This window comes from Lepisma saccharinum, chromosome 1 (genome assembly GCF_977018435.1).
Source record: "Lepisma saccharinum chromosome 1, izLepSacc3.1, whole genome shotgun sequence".
Lineage (NCBI taxonomy): Eukaryota > Metazoa > Arthropoda > Insecta > Zygentoma > Lepismatidae > Lepisma > Lepisma saccharinum.
Genome location: NC_139229.1, coordinates 62,736,326 through 62,752,673, shown reverse-complemented (window position 1 = coordinate 62,752,673; position 16,348 = coordinate 62,736,326). Strand labels below are relative to the sequence as shown.

The following is a 16,348-nucleotide window of genomic DNA, read 5'->3' as shown; positions in this document are numbered from 1 at the left end:
TGGCAAAATTATATGAATTAGACTACGAATTGCTTCCCCATCCACCATATTCTCCAGATCTGGCCCCCAGTGACTATTTCCTGTTTGAAGACCTTAAAAGAATGCTCGCTGGAAAGAAATTTAGTACTGATGAAGAGGTAATCGCCGAAACTGAGGCCTATTTTGAGGCTAAAGAGAAATCGTACTATAAAAATGGCATCGAAAAATTGTATGACCGCTATAATCTTTGTATCGCCCTCGAAGGCAACTATATTGAATAATAAAATCGAATTTTGTCAAAAAAATATTTTTTACTATGTTAGCCTACGAACTTTTCAGCCCAACTGTTATATGTTTATTTTTTTCAAATATCTCATTTCAAGTTTGGTTTTAATTTTATTGAAATTTCAATATTAATTCAATAAGAGGGATTGAAACAATAAATCTACTAAATTATTACATTCCAAACATTTAATTTGTTCTAACATAAGCACCTTTACATGCTACGTCATGTTAAATTTCGCAGTTCAGCCGAGAAATCATCAAGCTTGCTAAATGATATCGTTTCCGCTTACCCTTGTTACATTATCAAAAAATACAACAATGGACTAAGCCAAGCGTCAGGTTAACCTTGCAGCAGGTTTTCGCATATGTAGATCCAAACGTGCGCGCAAGAATATAGTTCCACTGAGACGGGTTCTATTCCGACACAACTGCATACTTGCAAGAAAACAGTTATTTAATTTGTAAAATAAAGACAAAATAATACATTCATTAGCAGGTGTGGACTTGATCGGTTGCAATCACTGTGCAGACGAACTTGGATCCGCAGATTTGCAAACTGGAGTTTGTATTGAGCTGAGGAATCCCTGAAGCCCAAGTGCGAGTCGAGCAAGACTGAATACGTTGCAGAGCGTGTGGAATCCGTGATACCAGTGTTGCATATCCCACTATTTTAACCCTATGTTTATTGTGATTAATAATCGTGCTATACAGCGGCGAGAATGGCTGAATCAAGCAAGGTCTCCTGTTCAGCGAGTGTTATTGTGGGCTTCATCCGAAGGGAAAAGCTCTTCAAATCAAGCAAGTTGTTTAAAATGCATAATCCTCCTTACGGAAACAAGATCAAAGTAGAACAGGGCGTGAGGTGATTTGCCGTCAATGGGCGCACGAACTGTATCCCGGGTGTTGAATGATTTGCGGTTTGAGTTTAGGAAGAGGAAACGATTGTTTGTTGTTTGACTACAAAAGAATGTCCCCGGTATTAAAAGATATCCCCGTGAGAAGAAACATGTTTATTATTTGGACCAGACGTGCTTTAACTGTGGGAGGGGCGTGGGCGTTATATTGATTTTATATATATATATATATATATATATATATATCACCATGCAAAACCACCGCCAGGGCTGAAGAAACCGACGAGAAAGGGAGAGGGGAAGGGGGAGGCTTATTGTTTCACCCACTGACGGCAATGAAGTCTTTGTTGAAGGCGCATATATTTACTGTTCCGTGCAAGGAAAGGGATGGATGATTAGCAAGAAATGGACAGACTAAGATTTGAATCCTGGTTTAGTGAAGTGATTCATAAATTGTAACCAGAATAATAGCAGCAGACAATGCCCCTGATTGTATATATCCACAATAACAAATCATACTTTTTTTTTGCTGGTATAACTTGAAGTGCGTGTGTCTTACAGTAACAAAGGTTTTCATAAACGTATTTTTTTATAAACCAAAAACAATAATTTGTCATTAAATTCAAGAGGGCCTGTCGTTGTTTACTTATATCTTTGTTTATTCTTATTTTTGCGTGCTCGAAATATACACACATGCTCATGGGCGTCCGGAAGGGGGGGGGGGGCAAAAATTATGTATTTCACACATATAATTTCATTTTAGCCACAATAATATGTGTTAATTATTGCATTAACACAATAAATTCAAATTTAAGCAATGTTATTAGGGAACTACACTCTTTTGGGGGAAATGTGACTTGTTTGCCCCCCTGGGAAAAATACTCTCATGTTTCGAAGATATTTCGCATTTATATTAAGTAATGACACCTTTTTTAAATAATTTATGCGCCGAAAGTACTTCTAAAATGTTATGTTTCAGGAGACAAAAAGAAACACAAATATATTCCGCTTGACATGCATGCGGGATTTGATGTGTTGTGCGGTTGGCAATACTGTGGATTTTCTCAGTGTCTGCGATGTAAGCAGCTCGGCGGTTGAGGCAAGACTGGCACGGAAGATTCTGTGCTCAGTCCCCGCGCGGATTGATACATAAAACCTGCTGCAAGGTTAACCTGACGCTTGGCTTAGATCTGATTTAACGACAATGGATAAGAAAGGCGTGTTAGAAACTAAGGAACTATTTTGTTGGATTGTCTTTATGATTTAGCCTAGTTGATTTCAGTCAACCAGCTGCCATTACATGGAAATCTTCCATCTTCCCAAATGGGATTAAATATAAGGGTTCAAAGAAACTTCTCCCGAGATTAAACTTCCAGGACAGTCTGCAACTGAGTGCAATATTGACTTATCGCAGTAGCACATTCACAAAAGTTCAGAAGAATCGACGACTCCAGAACGCTTCCTTGAAAAGCAAACCCACTCAAGGACATCCACTATAGCGAGAAGACAAAAAGAAGCTCACGAAATGAAATAACTCCACACGCAATATCTGACAGAGTGGTATGATCAGTTTTGTGATCCTGCAGCGAGTGGAGATAGAAAGATAACCAAGAAATATTAATTCGCATCTTTCCAGGAAGTCCGTCTCGGCCTATTTTAAGGCTCCTCCTTTGTATGAATTCCACGACTTCTATAATGAAATTCTATCCAGTGTCTACGTCAACTACTGCTGTCGCTGCCATCTGCCAAAACGACAGGAAATATGAGACAAGTAACATCATCACAGTTCGTGCTTAAACAACATACTGACATACAATGCCAAGACTGCCGGTGCTCTCAATAACGAGATGAAATGAGAAGAGATGAGAGAAGTAGGCCAACGTTAATGGTCCAAAAAATTAAAGCATTTATCGAGGAGATAGCAGCATCTGTGCATCAAGACAAGATCGAATAGCGGATTTATCAACTCGCCCAAATAATAACTCAAGAAATATACAGTGAAAGTTACCCATGCCTACAAGACAGAATATTTAAAATTAGAAGTAATAGTTCGTGACGTATTTATATGCGCGTATTGATACATAAACAGGCCTAAAAAGAGGGACATCGGCGGGATAAGTCGACGCCGTACGCCCTAAAAAAGGAACCAGCGGCGGGATAAGTCGACGCCGTACGCCCTAAAAAAAGGAACCAGCGGCGGGATAAGTCGACGCCGTACGCCCTAAAAAAAAAAAGGAACCAGCGGCGGGATAAGTCGACGCCGTACGCCCTAAAAAAAACAGGAACCAGCGAAGGGATAAGTCGACGCCGTACGCCATAAAAAAAACAGGAACCAGCGAAGGGATAAGTCGACGCCGTACGCCCTAAAAAAAAACAGGAACCAGCGAAGGGATAAGTCGACGCCGTACGCCCTAAAAAAAGGAACCAGCGGCGGGATAAGTCGACGCCGTACGCCCTAAAAAAAAAAAGAACCAGCGGCGGGATAAGTCGACGCCGTACGCCCTAAAAAAAAAGGAACCAGCGGCGGGATAAGTCGACGCCGTACGCCCTAAAAAAAGGAACCAGCGGCGGGATAAGTCGACGCCGTACGCCCTAAAAAAAAAAAGAACCAGCGGCGGGATAAGTCGACGCCGTACGCCCTAAAAAAAAAGGAACCAGCGGCGGGATAAGTCGACGCCGTACGCCCTAAAAAAAGGAACCAGCGGCGGGATAAGTCGACGCCGTACGCCCTAAAAAAAGGAACCAGCGGCGGGATAAGTCGACGCCGTACGCCCTAAAAAAAAAAGGAACCAGCGGCGGGATAAGTCGACGCCGTACGCCCTAAAAAAAGGAACCAGCGGCGGGATAAGTCGACGCCGTACGCCCTAAAAAAAGGAACCAGCGGCGGGATAAGTCGACGCCGTACGCCCTAAAAAAAAAAAGGAACCAGCGGCGGGATAAGTCGACGCCGTACGCCCTAAAAAAAACAGGAACCAGCGAAGGGATAAGTCGACGCCGTACGCCATAAAAAAAACAGGAACCAGCGAAGGGATAAGTCGACGCCGTACGCCCTAAAAAAAAACAGGAACCAGCGAAGGGATAAGTCGACGCCGTACGCCCTAAAAAAAGGAACCAGCGGCGGGATAAGTCGACGCCGTACGCCCTAAAAAAAAAAAGAACCAGCGGCGGGATAAGTCGACGCCGTACGCCCTAAAAAAAAAGGAACCAGCGGCGGGATAAGTCGACGCCGTACGCCCTAAAAAAAGGAACCAGCGGCGGGATAAGTCGACGCCGTACGCCCTAAAAAAAAAAAGAACCAGCGGCGGGATAAGTCGACGCCGTACGCCCTAAAAAAAAAGGAACCAGCGGCGGGATAAGTCGACGCCGTACGCCCTAAAAAAAGGAACCAGCGGCGGGATAAGTCGACGCCGTACGCCCTAAAAAAAAAAAGAACCAGCGGCGGGATAAGTCGACGCCGTACGCCCTAAAAAAAAAGGAACCAGCGGCGGGATAAGTCGACGCCGTACGCCCTAAAAAAAACAGGAACCAGCGAAGGGATAAGTCGACGCCGTACGCCATAAAAAAGGGACCCGCGAAGGGATAAGTCGACGCCGTACGCCCTAAAAAAGGAACCAGCGGCGGGATAAGTCGACGCCGTACGCCCTAAAAAAGGGACCAGCTGAGGAATTAGTCGACGTGGTAAGCCCTAAAAAGGGGGAAGTGTTGGAATAAGTCGACGCCTCACGCCCTAAAATCAGGCAGCGGCGTATTTGGTCGACGCAAAAAACTAGTAATTACTTTAAGGACGGCGCTTGAATACCATGTTTGTTTATGCTGCTCTTCAAATGTAATTGAGGCAATAAAAACTTAAGGAAATACATTGTCCAAAGAAATGAAGGTACGGAAGCTAGAACCGAGGCCCAACCGTAGCGAGGAAGAAGAGCACGCTTTCACGAACACTTACTGAAAAAGAGGCGAAGAGAGAACTCCTAGATCGAGCACTCCGCCCTTGCAAAGTCTCAAGTGCATTCACCTGGCTGAGCGCCCCGACGGGGAGGAGGGGAAGATCAAATGGCGGCCCGTGCTGCATTCGTTTGCATGTTTTCAAGGCATGCAGCGGCTAATTACATGCTTCACCAGGCGATGCTCAGAGATGCTCGCAATAAAGACGAGAGACGGCGACAGACTTCAACATACTAATGGCCGTGGAGAAAGTTGCTTACTCGAAGCAGGAAAAAGCACCTGGAGAAAGGAGTGGAGGTACAGACGATGGAGCTACCATCGGAAACAGAGGATGAACAAGTGAAAAATGAAAGAATGCATTCACTTTCACACACTTACAGATCTTGGACATACACCGATTAAAATTTTAACAATGAATATTCATGTGGTCAAATTGGATTCTAGTGGAAATTTTGTTACAATAATTCTGTTATTAATCTAGGTATGATTTTTTATATATATATATATATATATATATATATAAACACTATCTATGAACATTCTGCTATGCTACCTTAATTACTGAATGCTATGTTTCGAGATATCGTCTATCTTGTTAATTGGATTTGAAAAACAATCAATGATTGAATGATAACGAAGAACCTTTTATCACTAATATCCAGACAAGATATTTATCCTTCATTCTGATCAGTTCCCACAAAACAAAGAAAGAAAATAATAGTGACCAGGTGAAAGGAAATAATAAAAAAGCGACCAAGGGGATAAGAGAGAAAAGAAGCGAACAAGGGGATAAAAGAGAAAAGAAGCGAACAAGGGGATAAAAGAGAAAAGAAGCGACCAAGGGGATAAAAGAGAAAAGAAGCGACCAAGGGGATAAGAGAGAAAAGAAGCGACCAAGGGGACAAGAGAGAAAAGAAGCGACCAAGGGGACAAAAGAGAAAAGAAGCGACCAAGGGGACAAAAGAGAAAAGAAGCGACCAAGGGGACAAAAGAGAAAAGAAGCGACCAAGGGGATAAAAGAGAAAAGAAGCGACCAAGGGGATAAAAGAGAAAAGAAGCGACCAAGGGGATAAAAAAGAAAAGAAGCGACCAAGGGGATAAAAGAGAAAAGAAGCGACCAAGGGGATAAAAGAGAAAAGAAGCGACCAAGGGGATAAAAGAGAAAAGAAGCGACCAAGGGGATAAAAGAGAAAAGAAGCGACCAAGGGGATAAAAGAGAAAAGAAGCGACCAAGGGGATAAAAGAGAAAAGAAGCGACCAAGGGCAAAGAAGAGAAGTAACCAACACGCACAAAAGTAAGACAATTGAGAACAAGGTTACCCAAAAAAAAAAAAGAAAAAAAAAACGAAAAAAAAAACACTTTAGAAACCATTTCGATAGCAACTTTCAGTACTGCCGTAAACGTCACATTTGTTAGCTTGAAGTAACTGACACATACCTTACCGTTGTTCTATAATCATGTACTTTGTGTCAAGCGTTAAGAAAATTTTACTACATTACACCATAAGGTTTTAACTGTAAAACTTTCCATGCGCAGGAGCAGCTTAATACTTTACGAACCATAACGGGTGACATAAGATAGCTTATCACATCAAACCATTCCAGTACTTTCTGGAAGCAGGACGGAGCTCTAAAGTAACCATGGCAACAATTATGTTCTTGCTGCGAGGGTTCACGAAGTCTCATGACTCAGCAAACGACAATATGTCAAAGACAAAAAATATATATATATTTTTAATAAGGTTACGTAGTTTTATAAGAGATGATTGAAAAGTTATGTCAGCAATTTTGATAAGCGCCTCTCCCTCCAATTAACGAAAAAGAGAAAATACGAAGATATGTTGCAAATTAAAAATGTAACATGACATTCGCGACTCCTGACTTCTTTATTTCGATTTTGTATCTCGCAGGCCAGAGAATGGCTTATTTATCAGTCTCGAATTCCTGATGCGACGTCTAACGACCACGGCTATCGATAAGCTATGCCGGGTAACCGAACTTAGACAACCCTGTTGCTACCCACGTCTCCACAGCAACAGACTCCACTAATACTTTGACATTTACAACTTAATGGTTAATTTAATTAAAGTACACAAAATGCTTCACTGAAAAACTAATGCTTTCCTCCCTCTGGAAAACCTTTGCCCTTGCATGGAAGGCATTTACACTGGTGGTGGCATCACACCAAATTAGTTTGCTAGGGATGCACTGTTGTTGTAATGAACGAAATGATAATGTTAGTCCAGTTCGACTCATAAGGGCTAGATGGTCTAAAACTTCAGGGTGTCCAATAAGTCTGGAACCATAGGAGAACAAAACCAGTTCAGTTAGAAACTTATTACTGTACAACACAGTTCAAGAATGTCAAAGTCCCCACCAGCAAAATAACTTGGATTTGCTCGTCCTTAGTCAGTGCCATGGTTTACCTGTAACAAAGAAGGGTAATATGAACAATACTTATGGTTCTAGACTTATGGGACACCCGGTACTTTCATGGCAAAGCGATTATAAAATAAAACAAATTACTATTTGTCTGCAGTTTCAAACGGTGAGGAAATTAAATTTATTATTTTACTGTTAGCGCAATAAAATTCGGTCTGTCCTTTGCACAAACTTTGTTTTTCAAGTCCAATTTAGGGTTATATAGGCTAATTGGGACTGGCCGTACAGTTTAAAATGAGGCAAGAACCACCTGTGCAATGTGCCTCCGAACGCGGGACTTCTGGATGACAAGACGACAGCCTTAACACTTCGCCATCAGGGAGAACCTTGTCCTTTACACAAGTACCTCGTAACGAACAGGCACCGGGTTCGCTTGTTCTTGATTTATTTTACGACGCTTTTCTGCCACTTTTGGCTATTCGCGGTAATAGGGATGAACGGTGAAGAGATGAAATCGGTGAATTGACAGGAATAAACATGTGCACGACACAAGCAGCCCTACAAAGAATTATACTCTGTTACCACGGTGTACTACGTAGAAGTGAGGTTGACTTTTGGGGGTGCCCGTTTAAGAAAATGTTTTAATCAAGAAGAATGTTTAAAACATAATGCCAAAAAGACTTATCTTCTAGCAATAATGATTAATAAGGATTCTGTTAATCATCCAAGGAAGGACTGTGTTTCTATAGTTAGAAAGTAAACACTTGTCTAACTCCTTAAAATCATTTGAGTTACTCTTAAATCTCGCATGAAAGCTGTTCGAGACTGTTCAACTAATCCACAGTTGCCAGGTCCCACTCTCTCTTCAAAATACGATATTTTATCGTGAATGGAACAAAATATTGACATTAACAACTATGTGCGTATGTTAAGTGCGGAACAAAAACTTTCATCGATATACTATTCAATTTTATAAATGTTTAACACTTGTAAAAAAATGTACGTACACAGCCACGGGGGCTACAAGTACTCATTACGGTATGTAAATTGAATGTAAGTTTCATCCACTGAAGCAGATTTCTGTGCCAATATACAAAATTACACGGATTGAATAAAAAAACAAAGTTACAAAACACGCAAATAACCACAAACTACGAACTATCAAGTATGTATTTTAAACAAGTCTAAAAAATGTTTCAAACTTTTGTTTGAAACATGCCAACCTTGCTTGGAACTGGCAGAATGGTTGCACTACCTGCACCACAGAGCCATGGATCAGATTTTTGCCAACGAGAGGCAACAAGCAAAGAATCACCACATAAATGTAGAGCGTAGCTATGAGAACCAACCTTCAAGTCTGCGATAAAGTTCACATAAATCCGAGGGAACCGTGTGCATTTTGCTACCTCCCGTTCTTCCAGGAGAAGCCAGTGGTAGTGGAACGTCCAGGAACCAGCCATAAAACCCATCTCGTCGACAAAATGGTCACTGGAACTTTCCTCAAAAAGAATATTCTCTCTCGACGTCTGACGAATCAACATCAAGACTCCATAAAACTCTGCGTAAACAACGGCCATTTCCTAATTTCATTTCCAGAGAGGGCGCGGTCAGCGAATTTCCCGCAGGGTGTCGTGACTCTGAAGAGTAAGGTTGGTGTCTACCGTTGTCTGGACATGCGCTTTATCGTGCCTTCGTCTGGCAATACTTCGCGTGAATAAAAGTAGGCGACTGGCAAAACAGCTCGTGTTAAGCAGTGCGTGACGTGACTGGTTCCAGAATAAAGATTCAGAAAATGTTTTGGGAGAATCTGAGGGCGAGAGGATAGAAAATTATCACGAATTTTTAGACTTTGATGCGCTATATGTTTAGTAAACCCATCCCCACATGTTAGCCCCACTTAACTTGATACTGTTTCTGGTCATTTCGAAACCCCTTTTTCGCTAAATATCTACAGTTCTACACAATACATCTCCTGTGTGTAAAGTCTTAAAGTTACCTAACTTTTTCTTAAATTTCACTTAAGATGTTTAACATGCTCGGACAGAATATGTTTAAAATGACCATCTTTTAAAATACAGCGACTGAAAAGTTACGAAACTTATAGTTTGTTATATATAGTTTCTGATACAGTACTGAAAGCCCATTTTATACTGAAACCGTAATAGTGTCACAAATAATGTAACAAAAACGCAGCGCTCTACGTCGTCACGGATCCCAGGTTTGAATCCCGGCCTGGGTGTCTTTGCGATTGTCTCTTCATCAAATTCACCATATTACGCATCGTCATCGTGAGAATTAGCCCAAACTGGCAGAAAGGCTTCCCGATGGCGCAGTGCCAACGTCGTCGCCTTGTAATCAAGGGGTTAAGGTTTGATATCTGGTGCACAATGGTTTGGATCACACTGTAAACTGTAGGTCCAGTCCCGAACTGTGCATAAAGTGGACTTAAAACAACAATTCAATTTCAAAAGTGCAGAAAAGCGACGCGAGAAATAAAAAAAATAAACACACGATGGCACGGGAAAATACAGTTTTTTCTTTAACGATTGTCTGAAAATGTGCTCCGACAACAAATTGTCAACATCTGGTCTACCAAATGCGGAAGCCTTGGTAAAGAGACCGTTGTAGAAGGGAAACCCTTGTAATGGGATTGTAAAAAGAGCTTTACATTCCCGATTGGTTGTGTGGGTATTCTAAGATTAAATTGAATAATTAGAAATTAGGTTTTAATTCTATACCATTGATGATTTTATACAAAGTAGTAGTAATAATAATGTATTCTAATTCACGTCGAGTGTGATTGCTCGATATTCAAAATAAGCAAGAACTGGAAGTACAGTCACGGACACTGCTGGGTTGTAATGATTCCATTGAAATTCAATGCATTTGTTACAACCCAGAACTGTCCGTGACTGTACAAACCTTGAATGTGTTTCAGGAATTCATTTAGTGTTAGTAAATTCCTGAAATTAATTTCGGTAATAGAAGACAGTGTTTTCTTCGTTCCGGAATTTTCAATATCATCTCACATTACACAATAGCCTGAACCCCAACGGTAAAAGTGCTTTCCGTGTATATTCCCAGTTCACATATCGAATCATTCAATGAGATAAAAGTAAATCAGATTTGCTTACACTTCGCAGATTCAACTGATTCGTTAAAAAGGTTAAGGAAACATGTTGCACCACCTTTCAGATAGCAACTCAGCATTAGATAGGAACAAGGCATGTCAAAGGATCTCCAAGTCCATTTTGCTGGCTTATTCTGCAAATATACCAGTATTTGAATCATTCTCAGAAACCGAGGGCGTAATTTGATTCTACGTAGGCTGTTAAAACAGTTCAAATATACAATTAGCTTCCAGAAATTGTGACATCAGCTCAGAGACAAGTGACAGAATCTGACAATCACGCATGGTCAATGCGGTCGATGTTATCTTTGGATATGGCTGAAATTACTGGATTGCTTTGTCAGCGTTCGTAATTTAATATTCAGATAAATAATTTATGACAAATTTTTACCTCAAAAAGCACTCAAAAAATTTACAGAATTTTTTCCACGAAAAGTGTTCATGATCCACTTAACATATACAGTGCCTTTCACGGTCGAGTCGTCCGAGTAGCGGCGGAAGCTCCGGGCAGGTGGGAGAAAGTCTGCCGGCATTTAGACCCACAGCTGCACGCTGACCTTGGCACAGTGCTTCAGTATATAGATAGCTGGTGTCCAGTTTGTATGTGTTTGTGAAGTGTTAAGAAGTGTTTTAGACTATTTTGTTTTAGTTTACGTATTACTGGTGTTTCTGTAGTCTAATAATACCACGCTGTACGAACAAATTAAAACAACTAATTTTTATGAACGATTCTTACGTTATTGCGAATTCTTGTAGGGAAGGAAGTTATAAGGCGTTTCGCAGCAGAATTCGCAATGTTCCATATACAGTGTTCGTAAACTTGATAAGAAGCGAATGGTGAAACTGTGTGTGCTTAATGAGGATAAAGTAGTACACGTTAGAGCACGATTGGAACATACTGCTAAAAAATCGCCCCGGCGCCTCTCACAAAGTGACAAGACATTCTTTTTAAGTCGTCTCCGTGGCGAGCTACCAAGCTTTTAAACCTGAAGCCATACACTAGAATAATTCAAAGAGAATATCAGGAGAGAAATTGAAGCAATTTCGAAACTGATACGTGTTAGTCAAAATTTACCTCTTGTAACAACGTACGTGTTCATTTTAATTGTAACTGTCCATATAATTGTACGAGCTAATTTCAGTATACAGCTAGCGGTTCCAGTTACGCGGATGTTGCATCAAGTTTGCCGGCAGACGAGCTCTCGCTGCCAGGTGCGACTCGACCGTGAAAGGCACTGTATTATGTATGTTGTGATGTTTGCTGGTGTTAACCTGAGCATTACTATATCATATTCAAATTTCAATCCACGAATAACCCTAAGTTTAAAAGAATACATTTCTTTTACTCCAGTAATACATTAAAGAGTATAAAGTTATGACGATGCACTATACAGAAAACAAATGTGCATATCACACCCAACAAAATTACACATTCAAAATGTCAATTGATGCATTTTTTTAGACAGGTAGATCACATTGGACCAAAATATTACAATCCTTTGCGACTTGAACCTAAAAATCACTTTATATTGTTCATAGAAAGCCTATAAATTCTAGGCTGTTCGAGGTAAAAGGTCGAAAAATTCATTTTTTTACAGCTGACATTTAATTGATTCAGATGAAGCAACACAAAATAGCAGTTTGTGACTGTGCTTTTTCCTGAACCTAGAATTGCAACAGGTTACCATAATTGGCATTCTTTGTGAAATATAGCATTTGTCGAAGAGAATATGCTGTGCCATTGCACTCGATCATGTTATAAGAACATTTCGTCAGTTTTTGTCAAAAAAGCAATCCATATCACCTTTACTTTATCATACTACAGATGAATTGCGACTTTGGCGAATTTTATTTTAATTACTATAATGTTGTTGATTTCTCACTTAGAACTATGTTAATGTAACTGGTCATGTTAGACATTCTTCATCCAGAATTACTACGAAAACATCGTTTGATGAAGAAAATTTTAAAACTGAATAGAATACATTTCCGGAACTGCAATATTTCGAAACTAAAAGTCAACACGAGTTAAGAATTTTCTCCTTTAAATATCCCCATCTACTCCACACCGCAATCAAAAGATTACCAAAGCAATATCTATCGACCAAAAAAGTCATCGCTCTCTAAACAACTCAAAACTGGTTAGTTGTATTAAATAACAGGTAGCCGAGGAAACTTTTTGTAACTTGCAAAACGTCAATCGATATTTAATCAAAAATTGCCCAGGTGAAAGGCCAAAATTATTGCCCGATAACTTTCACTGCAATTTTCGTTGCTTGCTGCACATTATCCAAACTGGTTTCTTCGACGTAGCTGCAATGGCAGCCGAAAAAAAAAAAACTGTTCCTAGAAAACTGCTTGGCATCAGTCGATATTATTATGCCACGCATTCTCCGTGACCTAATTATACGCTGTATCAAAAGCTACGGCCGATAATAATTACGCATTACAACAAAGTCGTCTGCATAATGCAAAAAGTGTGTCGATCATCGGCGTAGCATGATTTAAGCTCTGCGTTCTGAAACGATCGAGAGGGGGCAAGTGTGTCGTACTCGTTACACTTACAGGCAAGCTGGAATTACGACTAAAGACATCTCCACTATAGGATTTAAACATATGTACACTTTACTCCTACAAATAACGAAATAAATTTCATAGCGAAAATGATCCTTCAAAACTGTATCATTGAAAAGAAGAGGCAACGACAATGAGGTATGATAGGATGTAGGAATATAGAGTGCAAAAACTTCAAGTTTTATGTTATTAACAAGTAATATGTACCAAAACATTGTTAGATATGTAACCTTAAGTTTGGAGGGGGGAATAAATGCCACATAACCTTTTTGGGTAAATCACACATACCCTCAAAATTCTTTGACGATTCTGCAATTCCGTCAAGCTAAATTTTAAGAAATTTTCAACCGAATTTCCCTTCATTTCAACCGGCCACCGCTTCAGATTAGAGAAGAAACCATTTACGTCTACTGACGCGTGTGTAATCGCAACACCGTCAGTTCCAACCGAGGGGGGAAAACGTGACGTTGGATGGAAGTTACACCACTAATCCCACTATATAAGTTGTTTTTTTCCATAACTGCAAACTCCACCTTTTTTTCTCTTTTATTAAGGACTTCAGAGTCTGGCCCTTTAATTCCTACGCGACATAAAGGGGGGGGGGGGGGGGTAACCGCATTTTCCGAAGGTCGTCTGACTCTCGGCTACGGGGTGATAAGCAAAGCGGAGCGAAGTTCGCATTTAATTGAGCAGAGTGACCTATCTTCACGACACACAGGCAAACTCATTTGACCATGGAATTTGTACCCTAGGAACCTTACTTAAAGCGTCATTATCCTCTCGTGCGTAAGAATGGTAGAGAGCCAAACAGTACGATTGATAAGTGGACCATAACCGCTATATTCCTACCTCTTAGAAATTTGACCTTAACCATCATGCCGTTGCAGCCTTGGTACAGTCACGGGCACTTCTGGATTGTAATAATGCAATCGGCTCTCAAGGGAATCGTTACAAGCCAGAAGTGTCCGTGACTGTACACGTAGATTTGGAGGGCAAACTAATTTGGGGCGGTAAAATTGTTCCATTGTAGTGCGATCAAGAGTTCCCATTCTTTTTAGTTCCATCATATTCAAAAACTTCGCTTTTCTGCTATTTTTGGATAATCGTAACGAAGAGGATAAACTGAGATATGATTAAATTTAATGAATGAACAATCAAACACAGTGGCCAGCACACAGCACAAGTCTTACTGGCTGCGAGTCCAGACGCCACGGCCTCGTTAAGTCTACAAAAATGCAGCACAGGATGTACTACGTGGACGAGAAGTTGACAGACCATGATTTCATTACTTAAAATTTTGGAACTTCTACAAAGAGTGAAAAGATAAGTGGAAAGAACTTCCATCATTACTCTGTCGCCTATTATAAGGTCACCAATACCTATTTGCATTAGCTATTGCAAATTCTAGCCTGCGTTTTACTATAGTTTTGCCTATCTACACCTAAGAATAACAGACGCTATAAATTTTGTCAAACTCGAATTTATGGTTCTAAAATTAAGTGCCGAAACTAGATGCTTTAAAAAATCTAGCGATACATGCTAACTGTAAACTATACGCATGTAACTTCCCATGTGAATATTGGAATGAAATTACAAAGAGTTAAAATAGAAAATATCCGATATTATGAAAATGAAAACTACGAAGTTATCACAAGTCGAATTCATTAAATGGACTTGCTGACGATACGTAATAATAAAGTGTGGACTGTCTCTAACGGTGTGCAGGCAATATCCATTTAATGATGCATTTCAACAGTCTTGATGCAAGCCTGGTTTCACTACTTTTTGAAACACACAAAGCGATTGAAGCAAAATAAAGCTGGGATAAGTATGGAACGATCGTTTAATTGGGGCGAAGATAATTACAAAGGGGATAGGTGTAATGCAGGAAAGCTGAATTTAGCTTAAAATATTCAGACCTAGAAATCTTTCTCTACTGAAAAATCATCTTCGACCACACAAGAACCTACCGAGAGCGTCAGTAATAGTAATCAATATACAGGCACGCTCTGCACATGAGGTTACTGTACACAAAATAGCCCCAAAATCTACAGAATTACAGACTTGGGAATAATGTCAATCAAAAGCATATGGAAATCTAGCACAACGAAGAATAGGCGGAGTGTCTAACAAACATTACAAGTTTAAAAACTATTGGTAACAAGTCATTTGGAAAGAACGAACACGTGTTAAAATACCTCATTCTTCACAGGTATTTTTCGTCGACTATTGTCTGTCACTTTCGTTCTTATTACTCGCGTTGTATTGTTCTTGTTCAAGACTGTTTGTGTTTCTCAGCATATTTCACAGGGAACTTAATGAGGTGTGCGCTTCTATACAGCAACAAATTGTTTTCAACACTGTGGCAAATACCTCTCCAGTATGAACCAAAGTACTGAACTTGGATTATGTCCGGACACTTTCAATGGGACACCGAAATAAAACAGTCCTCTCTACGCTGCTGGCTACAAATCCATACAGAATTTGTCATCTGGGGCGGGGATGAAGCAGTGGTTCCCAAAGTGGGCGCAGTGAAATGTTCCAATATTTTCACTGAAATGATATGATAATTCCAAATATATGCTTATTTAGTACTTCTTATGTGTAAAATGTTTCTAAATTTTAAATGTGTTTATTATTTAACTTAAGGCAAGCAACCTAACCTCACTAACTGAGCGTTGCAAGTGTTAGATAGGCCTACATCGTGACTTTGGCGCCGCGGAAAAATCTTGAAACACTAAGGGCGCCGGGAAACGAAAAAGTTTGGGAACCTCTGGTTTAGAGTCAAAATGACCAAAAATTGGGCCTTTGTGAAAACGTTTAGGGGTGTGTGTGAGGGTAATTCACTGTTTCCGGGTGACACACAAGCGACCAACTGAAAGAGTACTAACACGCCTTACCTCACAAATCAGTCTCCCCCTCGACCCCCAGAGATTTCACACACAAAAACGAAAAAAAACTTGCTAGCCCATTTGGGAAATCCAGGGGAACTTCGGCTCCTGAAAATTTCTGGGTGATGTCCACCCTCCGTACCGGATGACGACTCCCGGCTGATGCCATGCGCCCCGGCCAACAGCAGGGCTACGACGACGCTCGAGAACACCAACAAACGTCCACAATTCATCTTCGACACTTGATGACTATTGAAGCTCCGCGGCATACATGCGACTTTCATAGTAGCGGACTTCTTGCATCATATTTT

At 40.4% G+C, this 16,348-nt stretch overlaps 1 protein-coding gene across 6 annotated transcripts in view; it reads right to left on the bottom strand.

Moving 5' to 3' along the window:
• LpR1 (Lipophorin receptor 1) overlaps positions 1-16,348 on the bottom strand; it is a 261,835-nt gene that overhangs the window by 70,682 nt on the left and 174,805 nt on the right. For 2 of the 6 annotated variants that reach the window (XM_083132006.1, XM_083132005.1), the window contains exon 1: positions 16,180-16,298. The exons of the other annotated variants lie outside the window; for them this stretch is intronic. In XM_083132006.1, the coding sequence (XP_082988132.1) occupies positions 16,180-16,270 (91 nt within the window). In that variant the 5' untranslated portion in view covers positions 16,271-16,298. Of the gene's footprint in view, positions 1-16,179; positions 16,299-16,348 lie in introns of those variants that run through there. 6 annotated transcript variants of the gene reach the window in all.